The following is a 19,343-nucleotide window of genomic DNA, read 5'->3' on the forward strand; positions in this document are numbered from 1 at the left end:
CATTCTATGATATAATTTATCATTAGCCCATCCTCAAATTTAATTCTTTGGATTAAAATACTTAATTTGATTAAAATGCCACTAGGTCCAATTAATTATTCGTTGGTCAAAGTATTAAAATGGCTAACATTTTTCATGGCCTAAAGGAATTAAATTCCATTGGATCAAATTCATTATTGGGAATGGCCCGATTTAATAATACAAACGTGACCCAAAGGATTTAATTTGATGGCCCGAATGTAATTTAAATTGAAAAAAGCCCAATTTCAATTCAAAAAAAGGCCCAATCCGGATATAATAGAGATAGGCCCAAAAAAAATACACTCTCTCCCTGAGAAAATCGGGTTTATAGGGTACTTTACGTTTAAAATAACGTAAATGTACTCATTTTGTTATCTCTTCCATATATGGGAAAAACGTCACCCACATTGGCGTGTTTTTAAGTAAAAACGCCACCCGGATTGGCATGTTTTTAAGTGAAAACGCCACCTGTACTGGCGTTTTACAATTTTGAACTGTATGTCGTCGTATTTTATGGAAATACAGGTAAGTTAAAAATGCCGACGTGGTTGGCGTGTTACATAAAAAAATGCCGACGGGGTTGGCGTGTTACGTAAAAAATGCCACAGCCATCTGCGTGTTTTACTAAAAACACCACACATGTAGGCGTGTTTATACCCAAAGACGCCTATGGAGTTGGCGAGTCATTATAGAACGTTGCAATCTGTCGTAGAAAAAATTGACCAAACATTAATCCAAGTGTAACACGCCAATGGGACTAGCGTGTTTGTGACACACTATAACACGCCAATAGGACTGGCGACTTTCATAAAACTAGTTGCATGAAATTGCAAGCTTCCGTTTTTTCATCCATATAAATAAGTACAACACGAGGGTGTATCAAATTATCAATATAAATAAGTATAAAAAGAGGATGTATCAAATTACCAATATAACACGAATATCAATTGCATCATCAAATACAAATAGTTGGGGTTTAGTTTATTCGTCTCGCCGTTTCCGCATAAACAGGCCCTGTATCCCCTTCCCAATTCTAGATGTAGATCTAGGGATCCTAGAGGGAGGAGTATCTTGAACAACAGCGTTCTCTAGATCCACGCCAAAAAAATCATCTCGCACAGACGACCGCGGTAGAAAAGCGTGGGCATCACTGAGCCCAATATCTTCTCTTGTACCACTGGTGTGGCTGACAGAATGACAGCCTCGAATTGCAGATCTAGGTGGAGGTGGATCCATAAAATCATCATCGGAGGCATATACGACCTGAGATGATGACTCGCCGCTGGCAGTTTTCTTCTTGGTTCGTCGTTTTCCCTTTTGCCTCACGGGTACGTCCATGTCCATTGCAGAGCGCTGGGAAGGACGGTAGTCCATCACGTCAGCCTCCCCGGATATCTGCAATCCATCGTCAACCATCCTCGAAATGGTTTCCAAAGCCGGATGTTCTGTCATATCTTGGCCACTTAGAAAGTGGCGTATGTTGTGAAGCGTCTCCACCTACAATTTTCAAAGTTAATTACATATCATAATATGAATTTAAATAATTACTAGTTTTTGCAATTTACCGCGAAGTTATGAGAAGATGCCGTTTCGTGGATGCCCTCTTCAAGATGCACGCCAGGTTTGGTTAAATACACCACAGTTATTTGGCGAAACCAATTCATATATTCATCGGTTGCAACAGGCTCCATAGTATACTCCACATCAGTCCACACCAAGTCGTGCCTATTGTCCCACTCCTGTATATGATGGGCGTGCCACTCAGCCCAATTCCGGCCAGATTTTCCACGGCGATCCTGTTTTGTAAAATCAGAACCGTGAAAGCGGTGGACGAGAGGGACATACGGTTGGACAATCCCAAATTGTCGCAACATTCGTTGTGGCAGGTGTGGCTCAACCAGATTCCAACAAATAAGAGTTGTTATCGACGTCCATTTAGGACGACCGGTAACACAACATTCCGGCAAGTTCCGCTGGAGATAAGGCCTTCAAATAAACTACATGTGAAACAAATTTATTCAAAATAATTTCAATAAAAAACAACAAACAAAAAACAATTTATAAGTATATGAATTACCTGGTTGGCGTGCATCATGGAGAACTGATCTCGGAAATTTTCAATACAATGCCCGGGTGCTTTTACATATGATATCGGACCATTCCATCTAAAAAATTTAAATTATGAGCGAATAACACGGAAATTGAATAAAAACTGAATTAGTGAACAACTTACGCGCTTGCACATGGTGCGTAGTCTATAAGGATGGGATTTAGCATCCTCGGTCTAATATTTGAGATTCTCTCCCAAGCCCACAGCTGTAACAAAGGTAAAGCTCCCCCGACATTGGTCCTCTTAGCAACAACGGCAGCTTCACACAAATTGTAGTGCAAGCAAGCAAGCAAGCGTCGCACCACCCCAGCTATAGTTAAAACACTGTTCTATATCCATGAAAAATTGCAGGTAGAAGAACGGAATTTTATTTCCGGAGGCGTTCGGGATCATCGGCCCACCAAGTAATAGCAGACAATAGATACGAGCACGTTGAGCATATATGTTGTGATTGTGCTCATCATTCAGCTCAATCCTCAATTGATTTGATAAGCTTGTATGCTTCCAAACCATTTCTTTCAACTCAGCTGCGTCTGGCACAAATCCTAGAAAATCCAAACACACGTCCTTCCAATATCCCACATCCTTCGTGGGGATGTAACTCGTCACAGCCTCTCCGTCAACTTTGAGGCCCCATAAGACCTCCACGTCTTCCAATGTCGCAGTCGCTTCACCGATTAGAAAGTGAAACGTATGAGTCTCTGGCCTCCAACGTTCAATCAATGCGGTGATAAGATAGTGGTCAATGTCCTTTGGTTGACCACACCTTAATATACCACAGAACCCCATCTGGTCCACTACTGCCAAAACATGGGGATGTATGGGAACATCCCTAATGATTCCTTCATATCGTCGGCAGCGTACATCTTCGGATGGAACTCCTGCCCATATGTTATTAGAGACGTATTGTCTCTGAAAATACAATACAGAAGGATCCGCAGGACCGCATAAGAGCCGACGACGAGAAGTTGAAGATGATGCCATAAATTACCTACACAACATTCATAATCCAAATTAAACAATAAACAAACCTAAACAATTTCAATAATTAGAAACAATTTAATCCAATATCATAAAATGGAACACTAATATCAAATAATTCACAATACACAACTTCACCTACACAACATTGCACATTCAAAATCATAACACAATTCACCTACACAAAATCAACAATTCAAACTAAACAATATACATCAATAATTTGTCACTAGGGTTTAGGTTTATAAGCCAAATAAAATCCAAATAAACCAAAACCCACATAAACCAAATCAATTTGCCCACTTTTTAAGCTATAACAACCCTCGGGTTTAAGTTTATGAAGGGAGAGAGAGAAAGATGTGTGTTCGTGTTGTGAAAATGCGATGTGCTATGCTAGGTCGAGATACCAAGTCCTATGAATCCACTAGATCACTTGGTCTAGGAACTCAATGGAACACGGAATACTCTGTCGTTGTACACACAAAACTCCCCTTCAAGATCCCTCAACCCGAATACTATAGATTAGTATAGAGAAGCAGGGGTCGATCCCACGAAGATGGACACGTAAGAAAGCGTTTAGAGACTCTTGACAAAGGCGGCTGCTGCCACGCAAACTGTGTTGAGGTATAACTACTACTAGACCTAGGCAAGAAATGTAAACACTAGACCTAGGAAACTGTAAACATGCTGAGATCAAACATCATCAAGACTACGTGATATTAAATTCCCTTCCTAGACCGTGTAAATGGCTACCTAATAGAATCAGACATGAAGAATATAACAGTGGGGACCATAATTCCAGAATTTGCAAGTACGCCAGAAAGGCTGCAAATAACAAACTGAAACTCTAACTAACAACGACATGCATTTTTTAACTGAATCAAAACGAAGATGAAGAAAACAGAGCACGTACCTAGATTCGAACAGAATATAAAAGTTGGGTCGTCGGAAACTTGCAACAAATCGGAAATAAAAATGATCTACATATACTCGACGGAATGAAATGAAAACACGAAGGCTAGGCATAAATTTAAACCAACTCTGCTCGGATTTACGTCGGATGCTTAATCCACTCCGGATCCAAGCGATCCGAACCAAACAACAACCTCAATCAACGCCATAACTTCCGATCTAACAGATCTAAACCGATCAACACCGAATTCAAACGATTCCACTCAACTCAGCTACAACACCAAATTCAAACCTCCGATTCAACCAAACAACAAACTCTGATCAACCCGATCCAGCCATTACTCTGCACATATTCAGTGAACAATTACGAAACGCATCCAACACAAGTAAACTAACTCAAACTCCAGATAATCACAGAAATGAAATCAGAAATCAACATCAACGACATGACAGAAAATTAAACTTGCATTAAACATAGAAATATTCGGTAAAAAACAGAGGGCCGAGCTCCGAACAGCGAAGCTCTGTGAAATCCACAAAATACGAGAAAATAAAATGGAACTTGTTTCTTCGCCCTCGACAGGACGGTGTTACAACCCAACTGAAATGCGAGAAAGCGAAAAGTGAACCCAAAATGCAAACCCCCAGAATTTTCCTCTAAAGAACCCAAGTGTGTAAAAGAAAAAAGTGAGCTACGAGCCACAGACTGTTAATGAGGCCTCCACAGAGAAGATCCCTCTAGAATGCATGCTTCCTTCCTTATATAGGTGCAGACATAATCTTCTAGAAGACTTCGTAGAAATCTCCATTCTACCCTTCAGCTCTGACATTTCCTCCGTCTTGCAATTTGCTCCACAATGCTCTCATTCGCCAGTTTCCTCGGACCATGTGATTGTCCTCTCTCTTTCCTGAACCTGGCTAAATTCTTCTACACACCTGGCTTAAAACGTGTGTTATACCCCGTAATTATATGAATTTATCCCCTAGACCTATGCATGAAATTAGCCTTATCAGTTTATAATCAAATTTATACTCTAGCTAAATACCAATATATCAACTATCTCAACAATACACAAATTCACTTAAACCCAAACAATGCAACATCAATTTTAACTCAATTCTCAACCCATTACAAACCCTAGCTAACTATCCAACAATTACTCTAATAATGTAAAAGATGAGCATACTAACCGAAAAAAACATACGAATTTGGGGAAAACTAGCATTGATTGATGAATGGAGGGCGAAATCGCGGAGAGGAGGGCGAAATCGGCGTTTCTAATTTCCTAAACACGCCAACCCTTAAGGCGTTTTTTTTAATTATACACGCCAACCCAGTTGGCGTGTTTTATTTAAATTGTATTTGGAGAAAATACGAGGACATTATAAAACGCCAACTATGCTGGCGTCTTTACTTATAGACACACCAACATAGGTGACATTTTTCCCATATATGAAAGAGATAACAAAATGGGTACATTTACGTTATTTTAAAGGTAAAATAGCCTATAAACCCGATTTTCTCCTCTCTCCCTACCGTCTGCCTTCTCTCTCTCATTCTCACATTTGGAGAAAAATCCCCAAATCTAACCATAACTCCTCCTTCTTTGCGAAAAGAAAAACAACCATAACTCCTCCTTCCACCTCGGTGAATTCACGGAGCCGCCGCTCTCATCGCGTCTCCCGGAGGCGACCGTCGTCGCCGACGCCGCCTTCTCTCTACCGTCGGCTTACTCTCTCCTCCCTTTCCTTCCTAAAACGAATGGAAGACTCTCCAATTGGGGAACGTCGAACCCTAGGTGGGAGTCGAACGAGCGCCGTCGCGTTTCCCCCTCTCCGGCGAGTCGATCTCTGGCCGTCGTTCACTGCCATCCCTAGCCGATGCCGCGGCTGTGAGGCCGTCTTCCTCGCCGTCCCGGTGCCATCGGAGCAGGAAAGAGGAGCATCGCCGTCGAGCTTGACCTCTGACCACGCTGTCTTCTTCAGCACAGCATGCCCAGCTGCCTCATGGCAGCTTTCGTACTCCGTCGTCCCTCGATCTCACTCGAAGCTAAGTTCCCTAATCTTTTGTCGTTTGGTGTAGAATTTCCTTATCCCTAAATTATGCTATTTTTAGGATGTCTAAGTTGTAGGTTCAGTCGGGAAAATTCGACCGTTTGAGCTCGATTGCAGTGATTTTACTATACGCCTACATTCGGGTTATGATTTAGCATGCCTTCAACAAGATTTAGGCGATGGCTTGTGAGGATAGTATCATATGGTGTTGCTACTGTTTTACTTGTTCATCTAGTGTTATTATCATGCTTAAGTTCTGAAACGATGGGGTCTTTGCATGCTTGAGATTTACATGATGATATGATACTTAAATTGAGCTTGAAACGGAGGTGGGGTTACCTTCTCTTGCACTGTTTCTGCTCCCCACTCCTAGCTTCAATCTCTCTCACTCTCCAACTTGATAACGTGCTTGCTGAGTATGTTGTGGTAGAAGGGGTGAGGCTAAGGGGACTATACTATATATATAAGGGTTTGTGTAACTGAAAGCCTGCAAGGCTGGTTGTTTGTGCAGAAAAAGGGTCCCTAGGTTGATTGTTCATTGGCTGATTGCAATAAGGCAGGGCATGTACTCGTGAGAAATAAATGCAATTCCATCCTCATTTGTTACTCTACTGCAGTGGCCTCAGTCTCTCTGTGTCTTGCAACGTTCTCATTGAGTTTTTATGCGGCTTTTTGCAGGTGTACAACTCTGCAATGTGGTTAACTGATCCCTGCGGCTGGATCTCTGCAGAGCTGCTGTGGCTGTGGATTTTCCTTGGCTTGTAGCAGCTGGGTATGGACTGTGGAGCGCAGGAAATGCAGCCCTCCATACTCCTAAATTTGGTAACTTTTGGTCTTCATCAAGTAAAGCCGTGTTGCCTCTTATCTTTACTTGGTTTGATGCTAATTGCCTTAGTATCTTGTGCGTTTATTTTGTTTAATTAGTTTGTATTCGGCAGGGAAAGAGGGCTGATCACATCCGGCTGTCAACTGGATGCCCCGGGCCCAACGGCCGTCGACAATCGGGCCGAAAACCGGGCCTAAGGAAGGGCCGAAGCTTAGCAAATTCTAAATTGTAGTAGGGTAGTGTTTTTCCAAGCTTTCTTTTCCTTCAACATGTACGAAACGTTTTATAAAGTTAGAATGTATTATTTTTCCTTCATTTTCATTGTCACCCATTTGTAAGTTAAGACATAGTTCGTAAAGTAACATGTATTTTATTTACTTAAGGAATAAACGGACACATTCCCATTTTTATTCGATCCTTGCTCGTATCTTTAAATTTCCATATCTATGTTAGTTACTAATCGTGGAATTCTAACATATGAATTGTATAATTATCGTACTTAAGGTATTTAGGAAGAGGCATTCGTTTCACGTCCCTTTAATTACTTCATAAAGTTCGAGTAATTAGATCGTGACCATTACAGAGGCGGTTTTGATCAGTTATTTAGTCAAAAAGTTTAATAATATTTATTTTTTTATATACTATAAATTATTTATTTTGTATAGTTTATGATATTTTAGATAATATGATACTTAATATAATATAAATATATTAATACAAATAATTGTAGGAGTATTAAATTATTTATTTGTGTTTGGAAATTTTTTTATAAAATGTTGTGGGGTTAAAGTATAATTTAAATAAATATGTAGGTAAGATTGAAAAAGTAGGTGAATTTAGAATATTATTTTGGGTTTGTGTTTGGTGTAAATGGTTGGAGTAGAATTACTGTTTAATGTGACAGAACTGGAAAAAGGTGTTTGAGTTTGGTGTAAATGGTTAGAGATGGCTAAAGAGATGGCATAAGAGGTATCATGAAAAGAAATCATATCTCATCTCAAATTGTCCTTTTATCCGTTTCTTGAAATTGCACTGTAGCTACTGCATTTTACTTTATGAAGTTTCTAAAATTTGCACTGGGATCCCTCATGCTTATGTATTTTCGAGAAGAAGCAAGGACTTGCCTGATTTACGGAGAATGGTTGCCAATCGAAGAACTTGTCGAGAAATTTTTTGAGATGCAAAGAGAGCGAAAAAACGAGAGAAGGGGAAGAAACAACGACTCAAGTTTGTGCAGAGAGAGAAAACGATATCTAGGTTTAAATTAAAAGTAGTACCTATATATTTAATGGGCTCGACTATCGTATACACATATTTATTTTTTCATGGAGTATTTATTTAATTTGTTTTAAGAGAAGGCGGTTTTAATCAGTTATTTAGTCAAAAAGTTTATTAATATTTATTTTATTTTATAATATAAACTATTTATTTTGTATAGTTTATGATATTTTATATAATATGATACTTAATATAATATAAATATATTAATACAAACAATTGTAGGAGTATTAGATTATTTATTTATGTTTGGAAAATTATTGATAAAATGTGTGGGGTTAATGTATAATTTATTAAAAAATAAGTGAATTTGAAATATTCTTTTGGGTTTGTGTTTGGTGTAAATGGTTATAGTAGAATTACTATTTGATGTGACAGAACTGGAAAAAAGGAGTTTGAGTTTCGTGTAAATGGTTGGAGATGACTAAGGAGATGGCATAAGAGGTAGCATGAAAAGAAATCATATCCCATCTCAAATTGTCCTTTTATCCGTTTCTTGAAAAGTTATACACCTGAGATGCAGTTGCACTGTAGCTACTGCATTTCACTTTATGAAGTTTCTAAAATTTGCACTGGGATCCCTCATGCTTATGTATTTTCGAATAGAAGCAAGGACTTGCCTGATTTACGGAGAGTGGTTGCCGATTGAAGAACTTCCAGACAAATTTTTTGAGATGCAGAGAGAAAGCAAAAAAAGAGAGAAGGTAAAGAAACAATAGCTCAAGTTTGTGCAAAGAGAGAAAACGATATTTAAGTTTAAATTAAAAGTAGTACATATATATTTAATGGGCTCGGCTATCATATACACATATTTGTTTTATTATGGAGTATTATTTAATTTGTTTTAAGAGAGAGGCGGTTTTGATAAGTTCTTTAGTCAAAAAGTTTATTAATATTTATTTTATTTTATACTATAAATTTTTTATTTTGTATAGTTTATGATATTTTATATAATATGATACTTAATATAATATAAATATTTTAATACAAATAATTGTAGGAGTGTTAAATTTTTTATTTATGTTTGGAAAATTATTGATAAAATATTGTGGGGTTAATGTATAATTTAAATAAATATGTAGGTAAGATTGAAAAAGTAGGTGAATTTGAATTTTCTTTTGGGTTTGTGTTTTGTGTAAATGGTTGGAGTAGAATTACTGTTTGATGTGACAGAACTAGAAAAATAAGTTTGAGTTTGGTGTAGATGGTTGGAGATTGCTTAAGGAGATGACCTAAGAGGTAGGATGAAAAGAAATCATATCACATCCCAAATTGTCATTTTTTTTGTTTCTTAAAGAGTAATAAAGCAAAGATGTATTGTAGTTACTGCATTTCACTTTATGAAGTTTCTAAATTTTGCACTGGGATCCCTCATACTAATGTATTTTCGAATAGAAGCAAGGACTTGCCTGATTTCCAGAGAGTGGTTGCCGATTGAAGAACTTGTCGAGAAATTTTTTGAGATGCAGAGAGATAGCGAAAAAAAAAGAGAAGGGGAAAAAACAACGGCTCAACTTTGTGCAGAGAGAGAAAGAAATCTATGTTTAATTTTAAAGTAGTACCAATATATTTAATGGGCTCGGCTATCGTATACACATATTTGTTTTATCATGGAGTATTTATTTAATTTGTTCTAAGAGTGAGATGGTTTTGATCAGTTATTTAGTCAAAAAGTTTAATAATATTTATTTTATTTTAAACTATAAATTATTTATTTTGTATAGTACTCATTGCTTTTGCCCCTTCTTTGAGTATTATTATGTGATCTTGGTCCCTCTATGGAGGTAGTCATTGAAGGGGTTGGCAGCGGAAGCGTGCATGAAATCCAATCACATAAATTTGATCTATTTAGCAGATTATTTAGACAAATTCTATTCGCGTAATTATCACATGTATCATGCTCATAACTTGAATTAAAACATGCTTTAGCATATAAAATCCCTAAAACATGCTCACTACGGAATTAGCCAATTTACCTTGTTGATTCAATCAAGAATCGATGATGGCTTGCTCCGTCTCCACGTGAAGATCTTCAGTACTCGACCTCTGATCTTCTGACTGGTGTCCCGGACTGTATACTGATATTTGTGTGGGCAAATCTCACCAGAATACTAGGACTCGAATAATGAAGACAGAACTCAACTCACGGAGGGAGCAATTTTCGAACTCTCTCTCTCTTTGTCTAGAGGGGAACAAAAATTCTAGCACTAATAATTATGTTTTATGTCTCCGTTATTCTCCTATTTATATTAAGTCACATATTGGGCCCAGTCAGGGATCTAAGGAAGAATTTGGACATGGCCTCACCCAATTAGCTTTTTACTAATTAAATTGAACCCACAATTTAATATAAGCTTATATTGGAATATTACAAGCAGCCACTACAGAAGTAATATTGCACTGCCTTTCCAAATCTGAAATTACAAGTATTCCGGATTTCCTTTTATTTGTTTAATTCATTTCCAGCGTTTAAGATAGAAACATCCATTAATTAATTAATGTCTACTATGGACTTAATTAATTAACATATTTTATTCTCCAAGAGTGGACTTAGCAAGAAACTCTTATTTATTATTCATAGAGTAATTAAACTCCAACTAGCTAGGTTCCGAATAATAAAACCTTGTTTCGAGCTTCTCTTGTGGATGTTATCAAACGAGACTCTCCTCGCGCACGATTCAACATAATAGCAATCCTAGCACCGCTAGATAATGATCACCACTACCCAATATACCTGGATCGTTGGGTGACGAAAAACCCGCACCTTTGGTAAGTCAAAGTAGTAGATACTCAATATCGTATGCTCAATGCTAACATACATTGATTAAGAAATTAATTATCAAGACCTCGTCTTTCAGTAGATAGCATAAAGACTCGTCTTGCTGTTAGATCCATTCAGTGCTATACCACACCAACGTCATCATATTTCAATAAGGCTTAGAAATAATCGGACTGACATTGCAACCTTTCACGATAGGTAGTCTGGGTCTATCTGGGTTTTGAAATTCATATTTTTTTTCTTTGTTCAGAACTGACCGCGTACCTTAAATTGAGCGCAGCCCACAACCGGTCTACTAGAACAAAGATTTAGACTTATGTTATGTTTGCTTATACATTTAAATATGCAATAAACATCTATTAAATGTAAAACATAACAACATTATGACAAAAATAATCTGTTGCATTCATTGGAAAATAATTATTAGAGTTTTACAGTATTCAATCACTCGAAAGGTGATTTCTTGTATATAAACCCTAACAGTCATTTGGCTCTTCAAAAAGTCCAGCATAAGCTGTTAGAATGTAATTAAGTTCAGGTCATATTTTCTCTGTAAGCATTCTACAACAACTCCCAAAATCCTCCTCCACTTTAGGCATCAGTAGACTCGACTTCATCTCATTTTCATCTACACCATATTGATTTAAGATGTTTAAGCATGCAACTGCTTAGTTTTAGCCGGCAATTCTCACCCTGTAGCTTCAACTCCACTCCTCCTATTTCAGACACCATGCTCAATTTGTTAAAATTCCATTTAATCTTTCCCAATGTGGATAGTTATTATCCTTCCAAGATAAGTTCATAAGTTTCCAAATTAATGATATAGACAATTGGAGTCACCACACTTCGGAGTACATTGCTGTAATGTTGATAGTTATTGTCCTTCTGGCATGCTCCTATATCCTCATGATCTAAGGGCCATGTTTGCCTACCACACGTAGTGAGAGCTGAACATCTACTAAACCTTCTCTTTCTTCTTCTTTATTCTCCCTCGGCTCCTCCTCAACTTCTCTGTCAGCCTCATCCACCTTGTATGTATCACAAATGATTTCCTCATTGAACTCATCCACCTTGTATGTATCACAAATGATTTCCTCTTAGTTCAATGGTGGTTAGGAGTCTCATCACACCAATAGCATAAACCGTTTGCCACCAATAGCACAAATTTACAGATTGTTTACCACATACCCAGCCTCATATATATTTGGAAAAACATGATTTTTTGGGTTGATTAATTAACTAGACCAAAATAAATAAAGCAATTAATGAAACTGATACGCAGTTTGGAGTTAACTTGGTATGAGAAAGCAAAAGAGACAAGGGAATCCTGGGGTAGTGATTTCATTAACTCATTTGTAATTCTAGTAATTTAGTTCTACATTCATCCGACTCAATCTCTACTAAGAGTTATTCCTATCGTGTATCAACACTGATGTCCCAAATATTGTTGACACATTAAATAAAAACTAATCTGTCACGACCACAACTCCCTAGTAATAGTGAGTGTAGCTATTTCGCAACTAAATTAAACTCATTAGTCATAAGCGTGTCATAGAGAAGTACTTAATTCAAGGAACAACGTCTTAGAGTGAAAGGGTATGATAAGGCTAATTTCATGCATCGGTAGTAGGGTTAAGTTCATGCATTTACGGGGTCTAACGCACCTTTTTGAGCCAGGTGTGTAGTAGATATCGCCAGGCCAAGGAAGAAAGGAAGACAATTGTCTGGCGAAGGAAATTTGGTGATAAAAGTGAGCATTATGAAGGAAATAACCAGACGGAGGAGGTCGCTAAGCCGAAGAACATAACAGAAATTTCAAGTGAAGGCTTCAAGAAGATCATCTCCGCACCTATATAAGAGAGAGCATTTAAACACGTTCCTTGCACATACATGCATCAAATAACAGGTATAAAACACACGTAACACCTTTCAACTTATCGCAAGTGATTTCAGCATTTAAACACGTTCCTTGCACATACATGCATCAAATAACACTTTTAAACTTGAAACTAATTGTCATTTAATCAAGGCAGAAAACTGGCAGAATTGCGCGACCGTTTTGTAAAAATCACTTTAAATTCACCCGACCTCAAAACATGCTAAATTTTGGTCACGATACAGAGGACACATTCAAGTTCATCCATGAAAATTTTCATATCGAAATCACGTCATTTAGTCAGTCATATCACATATTGAACTCTCTGGTCGGAACATACAATTTCTGACAGTATTGCGCAGTTTATTTGAAAAATTCACCATACATTCATACGATGCCCCAAAAGGCTGAAAATTTAACAAAACACAGAAGACACTTCAAATTTTCATATAGTTCAAGAATTACATCAATCGGAGTTCATTTGGTCAGTCAAACAGAAAACGAAACATTCATGGCGAGAACTCACGTTTCTGGCAGATTTGCGCAGTCGACTTCAAATATTTATTAAAAATTCATTTTTCGATAAAACAGGCTGAAATTCATACGAGACACAGAAAACATCTTGAAGTTTACTCAGTAAAAATTTCGTAGCAAAATTCGTTCGTTTGATGGGTCGAATACAGATCATAAGTCACTAGTCGAGCATCACAGAATTCTGGTTCAAATTCGAAAATAGGGTTTTTAAATTTCCACAACGAAAACACCGATTCTTCATGCTCGAAAACACATCATCATGCTTACACGTTACTCATACACATATTTGCATACAAACTCATATCATCACCACATATTTCGATCCAACACACATGATTTCAACCAACAAATGCAAAAATCAAACAAGTTCTTACGACACACGATTTTTCCCCCGTTAAAACTTGCGATCTATCAACCTACACTCTCTACATGCATGTAGGACCCAAAACATGGTTCAAAAACGGAAGAGGAGGAGAAGTGTGCGATTATACCTTCCTTTTGACAAAACGAAAACGGTAGAAACGTGGAATGGAGCGATTCGTCGGAGTTTCTCGAAGATAACTTCAACGGAAGCAAGATCAAAGCTTGAATGGAAGGTTTTTGGAGAGGGGAGAGTGATGGAGGAGACAAACCGTGTGTGAGTGAGGGAGAAAGGAGTGGACGATATTTTTGGGGAATGGGGGCTAGGGTTGATGTTATTAAAATAATCCACACCTCATGAATTAATTAAATTGTGGGAGATAAAAAAAAATAAAATTCCCACAATTAAGTATAGAAGTAGGCGTGTGGTTTGAATGGTGGGGAAGTCAAAATTTGTTAATTTAATTACAAGGAGATATAGCAATATTTACTTGGAGAGAATATTCACAAATTAGGAATTTAAAGGTGAATATTCCATAAACAAGGGAACAAAATAAATTAAATCTCCAAGTAGGAATTAATATGGTGGGGCCGAAAATTTCAAGAGGAAATTTGTACAAGGAAATTATTTAAATCCCCAATTAAATAGAATAGGATTTAAATTAGGTAATTTCTTTATGGAAAAAGGCTCCCATAAAAAGGCAATAATTAATTAAATTCCCACAAAAGAAATAATGCTTAGGGGCGTGTGATATGGAGGAACAATAGAAGAAAAAAAATATTCACATCCCCAATTAAATAGACATAGGAATTTATTTGAATAAAAAGGGATCCCACAAATTAGGAAACAATTAAAATATTCTCCAATTTTATTGGAGGGGGCCGAAATGCTAGGCTAAATAGCCAAGGAAAAATATCCCAACTCTCTATTTATTTTGGGTGAAGAAATACATTATCACATGATTTAATTGGATTAAATTCAAAGGAAGGGAGTCAATAAAGCACCAATTAAATCAAAAAGAAATTAATTCTTTCTCCTATAGGAAATTTTCGAAAACTCCCAAGGAAAAATAAAATGGAGTTCGAATTTCATGTAGTACAACTTAGGGGTCATTTGGTTTGGATTTAATTTGGATAAGTATCCCAAAATAATTAATTAAATCCACAAGAAGAAGTATTATTTCAATAATTAGGAAGGGCCGAATATTTCAATGAATCGACTCGAGAAAGGATAAATGCATGATCCTATTAATTATTTCCCCACATTGGAATAACATAAATCTCAAGCTCGTCATTCCACAATAACCACGTCAATTTATTTCATACAAAGCACTTAATCACATAGAATCAAACGTTTCAGAATTCCCCAAAATTCCAATTACATAAAAAGAAGTCACAAAAGTTTGGGATGTTACACAAACGCTCTTAAGAAGGAAATCGTGGAGTGTAAGCAGGAGTATGATGAATCTCTGAGTCAATATTGGTCGCGGTTTAAGGGATTGTTAGACGCTAGCCCGAATCATAGAATGATCGAGGCAAAAATTTATTATCTGTTTTATGAAGGAGCAAGCCCTGAATCCAAGGATCTAATGAATTCCTCGAGCGGGGGAAACTTTACGAAGAAAAAAGGAAGTGAAGCGAGAGAGATCTTGGGAAAGTTGATAGAGGCCAAAAAGGCGTACGACAGCCCGAGGAATATTACGAGGAGAGGGTCAGCGCAGGGAGCAAGATGACGAAAGAGTCGAGGCGAGAACAGATAGGCTGGAGAAAGCACTACTGAAGGCAATCGAGAAGACTAATCCACCAGCCTCACAAGAGAAGGAGAAGCCTCCAGGTCAAGGAGAAGTTCCACCCCAGCAATACTATGGCCCTCAAGAAGGAGATTACCCCAGGTTAATTGGATGGGGAGTTGGAATCCAGATGGGAGTTGGAATCAAGGGAGACAAAGGGATGCACCATGGAGAAACCATCCTAATTTTAGATGGTCTGACAATGACCCGACCCAGCCACCTACACAACAGAACACCCAGTTTACCCAACAACCAGAGAGGCAGACTAACTGGTCTGGGAGAAATCAGGAGGGGCAGAACAACTAGAACAACCGGAGTCAGGGAGATCACTCTAATTGGGGGAACAGGAATCAAAATCACCAGGGGAGCTCTTATGTACCGCCACACCAAAGGAATTACCCAGGAAATTATCAGAATTCCCAACCTACTTACCAGGGGAATCAAGGGCCGGGAACTCAGTGCAACAACAGTTCAGGGGGTCAGGGAAACTTTCGCCTGAACCAAGGGAGTGGACCGAACCAGGGTTCAGGACCAAATCCCGGCCAACCCAATTCTAAACCACCAAGGAATCTTGATGATATGGTGCATGATCTAGTCAGTTCTCAACAGCATATACAGAATAACATGCAATCCAACAATGACGTGGTGCATAAGCTTCAGGACGCTCAGTTGGACCAGAAGGCAGCAATGGATATGCTGGCAAAGCAATTTTCCGAGATCACAACTTCCTTGAGCGAGATGCGAGGGAATGAAGGAAAGATTCCTACCTCAGTAAGGCCTCCAGACAGAGCTAACATCAGTCAAATCACTTTAAGATCTGGGCGTGGCTATGAAGGTCCAGTGATGAGGAAGAATGAAGAGACACTGCCTGCGGAAGGCATAGAAGGGAAGAACTCAGTTCCCAAACTTGGAAACTCGAAGGGGGGCAGTGCCGTAAGAAGAGATGACTTTCACGAAGGTGATCTAGAGAAACCGCTACCTAGTGAAGCTGAACCATTTTTCCTAGACCCAGAGCCAGAAGCAGAGAATGAATTAACAAAAGAGGAAACCGGCGAGCTTCCAGTTGGAAGATCTACAAATGCAGGGAAACAATTGAAACCATTTCCGTACCGAGGAGAGGTTAAGAAGAAGAAGGATGAACCGGTGGACTTCATGGATATCTTTGGGAAGTTGGAGATAAACCTACCGTTCTTACAGGCTTTGAAATTGCCGGTCTTCAGCAAATTCATAAAGGAGTTCATCGCTGGGAAGACAAGACCCAGTGGGAAGATACTGATTGGAGAGAACGTGTCAGCAGTGATTCAGAAACGAAGGATGCCTTCGAAATGCACTGACCCAGGTATTTTCACCTTACCCATTTCCATTGGTGATGTCAGAATTGAGCATGCTATGTGTGATTTAGGGGCGTCGATAAATGTTTTACCGTTTTCCATATACAAAAAGTTGGTAGTAGGAATGGTGGATACAAAAGTGGTGATCCAATTGGCAGATGGGTCATGCATTTGTCCGGGGGGAGTTTTAGAAAATGTTATAGTCAAATTGCATGATTTTCTGTATCCGACCGATTTTCATGTTATTAAAATGAGTGATAATGAATCTGCAGAGTGTAGCGGCGTGCTCTTAGGAAGACCTTTTCTGCGTACCGCTAAAACCATTATCGATGTCTTTGATGGAACAATATGATTGGACTATAATGGGGAGAAATATACATTTAGCATAGATGAAGTAATGAAGAAACCTTTGGATGTAGAGAATTTGCATGCTATCGATGTTATTAACCCACTGGTACAGGAATATCTTGAGACCGAGTTGATGCAGGAGCAGATTAAAAATTCAGAGTTAAGTTACTCTATTGACACAGAGGTAGCTGGCTGGTGTGAAGCAATACACACAAGGGAATTAAGGGATGAGGAGTTAGCCGAAGCTATTTCGGAGTTTTGTAAAAATCCAGAGTCAGCTAGGTCAAGGGGATCAGCCCATGTGGCTAGCATGGACAATTCTTCTGGGTCTGCTAAGGGAATGATAACAGATGAGACAGAAAAAAATCCCTTGCCCCAGGAAACAAGTACCCCCAATAAGGAACTGAAAACGCTCCCCCCAGGCCTCAAGTATGCCTATCTAGAAGAAAATGAGATTTTCCCAGTCATCATCAATAGCAACTTGACCGAGGAACATGAAAGAGATTTACTGGAGGTAATCAGAAGGAACAAGAAGGAAATAGGATGGACTCTCTCAGACCTAGTAGGAATCAGTCCGGATCTTTGCATGCACCACATCAGGTTGAAAGAAGGTGCGAAGGCCTACAGGGACCCATGTGGCTAGCATGGAAAATTCTTCTGGGTCTGCTAAGGGAATGATAACAGATGAGACAGAAAAAAATCCCTTGCCCCAGGAAACAAGTACCCCCAATAAGGAACTGAAAACGCTCCCCCAGGCCTCAAGTATGCCTATCTAGAAGAAAATGAGATTTTCCCAGTCATCATCAACAACAACTTGACCGAGGAACATGAAAGAGATTTACTGGAGGTAATCAGAAGGAATAAGAAGGCAATAGGATGGACTCTCTCAGACCTAGTAGGAATCAGTCCGGATCTTTGCATGCACCACATCAGGTTGGAAGAAGGTGCGAAGGCCTACAGGGACCCACAACGCAAGTTGAATCCAAACACGAGGGAGGAAGTTCTGAAGGAAGTTTTGAAGCTGCTTTCCCTAGGTATCATTTACTCCATACCAGACAGCGAATGGGTCAGTCAGGTTCATATGGTGCCTAAAAAGTCCGGAATTCAGGTAGTCAAGAATGACAAGAATGAATTAGTGCCCACTCGACTTGTTACTGGGTGGAGGATGTACATCGATTACAAGAAGCTGAATGAAGCAACCAGGAAGGATCATTTCCCCCTACCTTTTATTGATCAGATGCCAGAGAGGCTGACTGGAAAGAAATATTTTTGCTTCCTTGACGGATACAGTGGATACTTCCAGATCTATGTAGATCCCGAAGACCAAGAGAAGACTACGTTTGGGCTGTGCAATGCGCCAGGCACTTTTCAACGCTGCATGATGAGTATCTTCTCAGATCTACTAGAGGATTATATCGAGATTTTCATGGATGACTTCACCGTATATGGGAACTCTTTTGATTCTTGTTTAGCTAGCCTGGACGTAGTATTAAGGAGATGCCATGAAAAGAATTTGGTCCTTAACTTTGAAAAGTGTCACTTCATGGTACCCGAGGGAATCGTCTTAGGGCATGTAGTCTCGGAGAAGGGCATACAGGTGGACCAAGCAAAGGTCAATGTGATTTCAAAATTTCCTTACCCTACGAATCATAAAGAAGTCAGGGGATTCCTAGGGCATGCAGGTTTTTATAGAAGATTCATAAAGGACTTCGCGAAGATTGCTCAGCCGCTCACCCACCTGTTGCATAATGATGTTGATTTCGTCTTCAACGAAGAGTGTAAGAAGGCTTTTCAATTATTGAAAGATAAATTAGTATCTGCCCCTATCATCAGGGCACCCGACTGGAGTCTGCCGTTTGAAATAAAGTGTGATGCAAGCGACTTCGCCGTGGGGGCGGTACTAGGTCAAAGGATTGATGGAAAACGTTACGTGATCTTCTATGCATCGAAGACACTCAACCTGGCCCAGAAAACTATGACACCACAGAAAAGGAAATAATAGCAGTCGTGTATTCATTCGAGAAATTCCGACCCTACTTACTGGGGTCGAGAGTGATAGTTTTTACCGACCACGCGGCTATCAAGTACTTGCTGGCGAAAAAAGAATTGAAGCCAAGGTTAATCCGTTGGGTGTTACTCTTG

The 19,343-nt window shown here is 38.9% G+C and overlaps 2 protein-coding genes and 2 long non-coding RNA genes across 5 annotated transcripts in view; 2 read left to right on the forward strand and 2 right to left on the reverse strand.

The window, feature by feature from the left end:
* Positions 1 to 19,343, forward strand: part of LOC121799207 (kinesin-like protein KIN-14A) — a 135,527-nt gene that overhangs the window by 77,848 nt on the left and 38,336 nt on the right. The window lies entirely within an intron of this gene.
* Positions 999 to 1,751, reverse strand: LOC121799203. The gene is made up of 2 exons (XM_042198544.1): positions 1,587 to 1,751; positions 999 to 1,518 (listed from the first exon to the last, which is right to left on the reverse strand). The coding sequence occupies exons 1-2, from the start codon at positions 1,710 to 1,712 to the stop codon at positions 1,003 to 1,005; spliced, it is 642 nt and encodes a 213-aa protein (XP_042054478.1). The 5' UTR covers positions 1,713 to 1,751; the 3' UTR covers positions 999 to 1,002.
* On the forward strand, positions 5,545 to 7,315 carry LOC121799208. Of its 2 annotated transcripts, none has more exons than XR_006050187.1 (2): positions 5,545 to 6,922; positions 7,018 to 7,315. It is a non-coding gene; the product is annotated as an uncharacterized LOC121799208 (long non-coding RNA). The 2 variants fall into 2 exon arrangements; XR_006050188.1 differs by having other exon boundaries at positions 5,545 to 6,901.
* Positions 11,373 to 14,038, reverse strand: LOC121799210. Its single transcript, XR_006050190.1, has 3 exons — positions 13,864 to 14,038; positions 12,627 to 12,811; positions 11,373 to 12,032 (listed from the first exon to the last, which is right to left on the reverse strand). It is a non-coding gene; the product is annotated as an uncharacterized LOC121799210 (long non-coding RNA).

This window comes from Salvia splendens, chromosome 4 (assembly GCF_004379255.2).
Source record: "Salvia splendens isolate huo1 chromosome 4, SspV2, whole genome shotgun sequence".
Taxonomy (NCBI): Eukaryota; Viridiplantae; Streptophyta; class Magnoliopsida; order Lamiales; family Lamiaceae; genus Salvia; species Salvia splendens.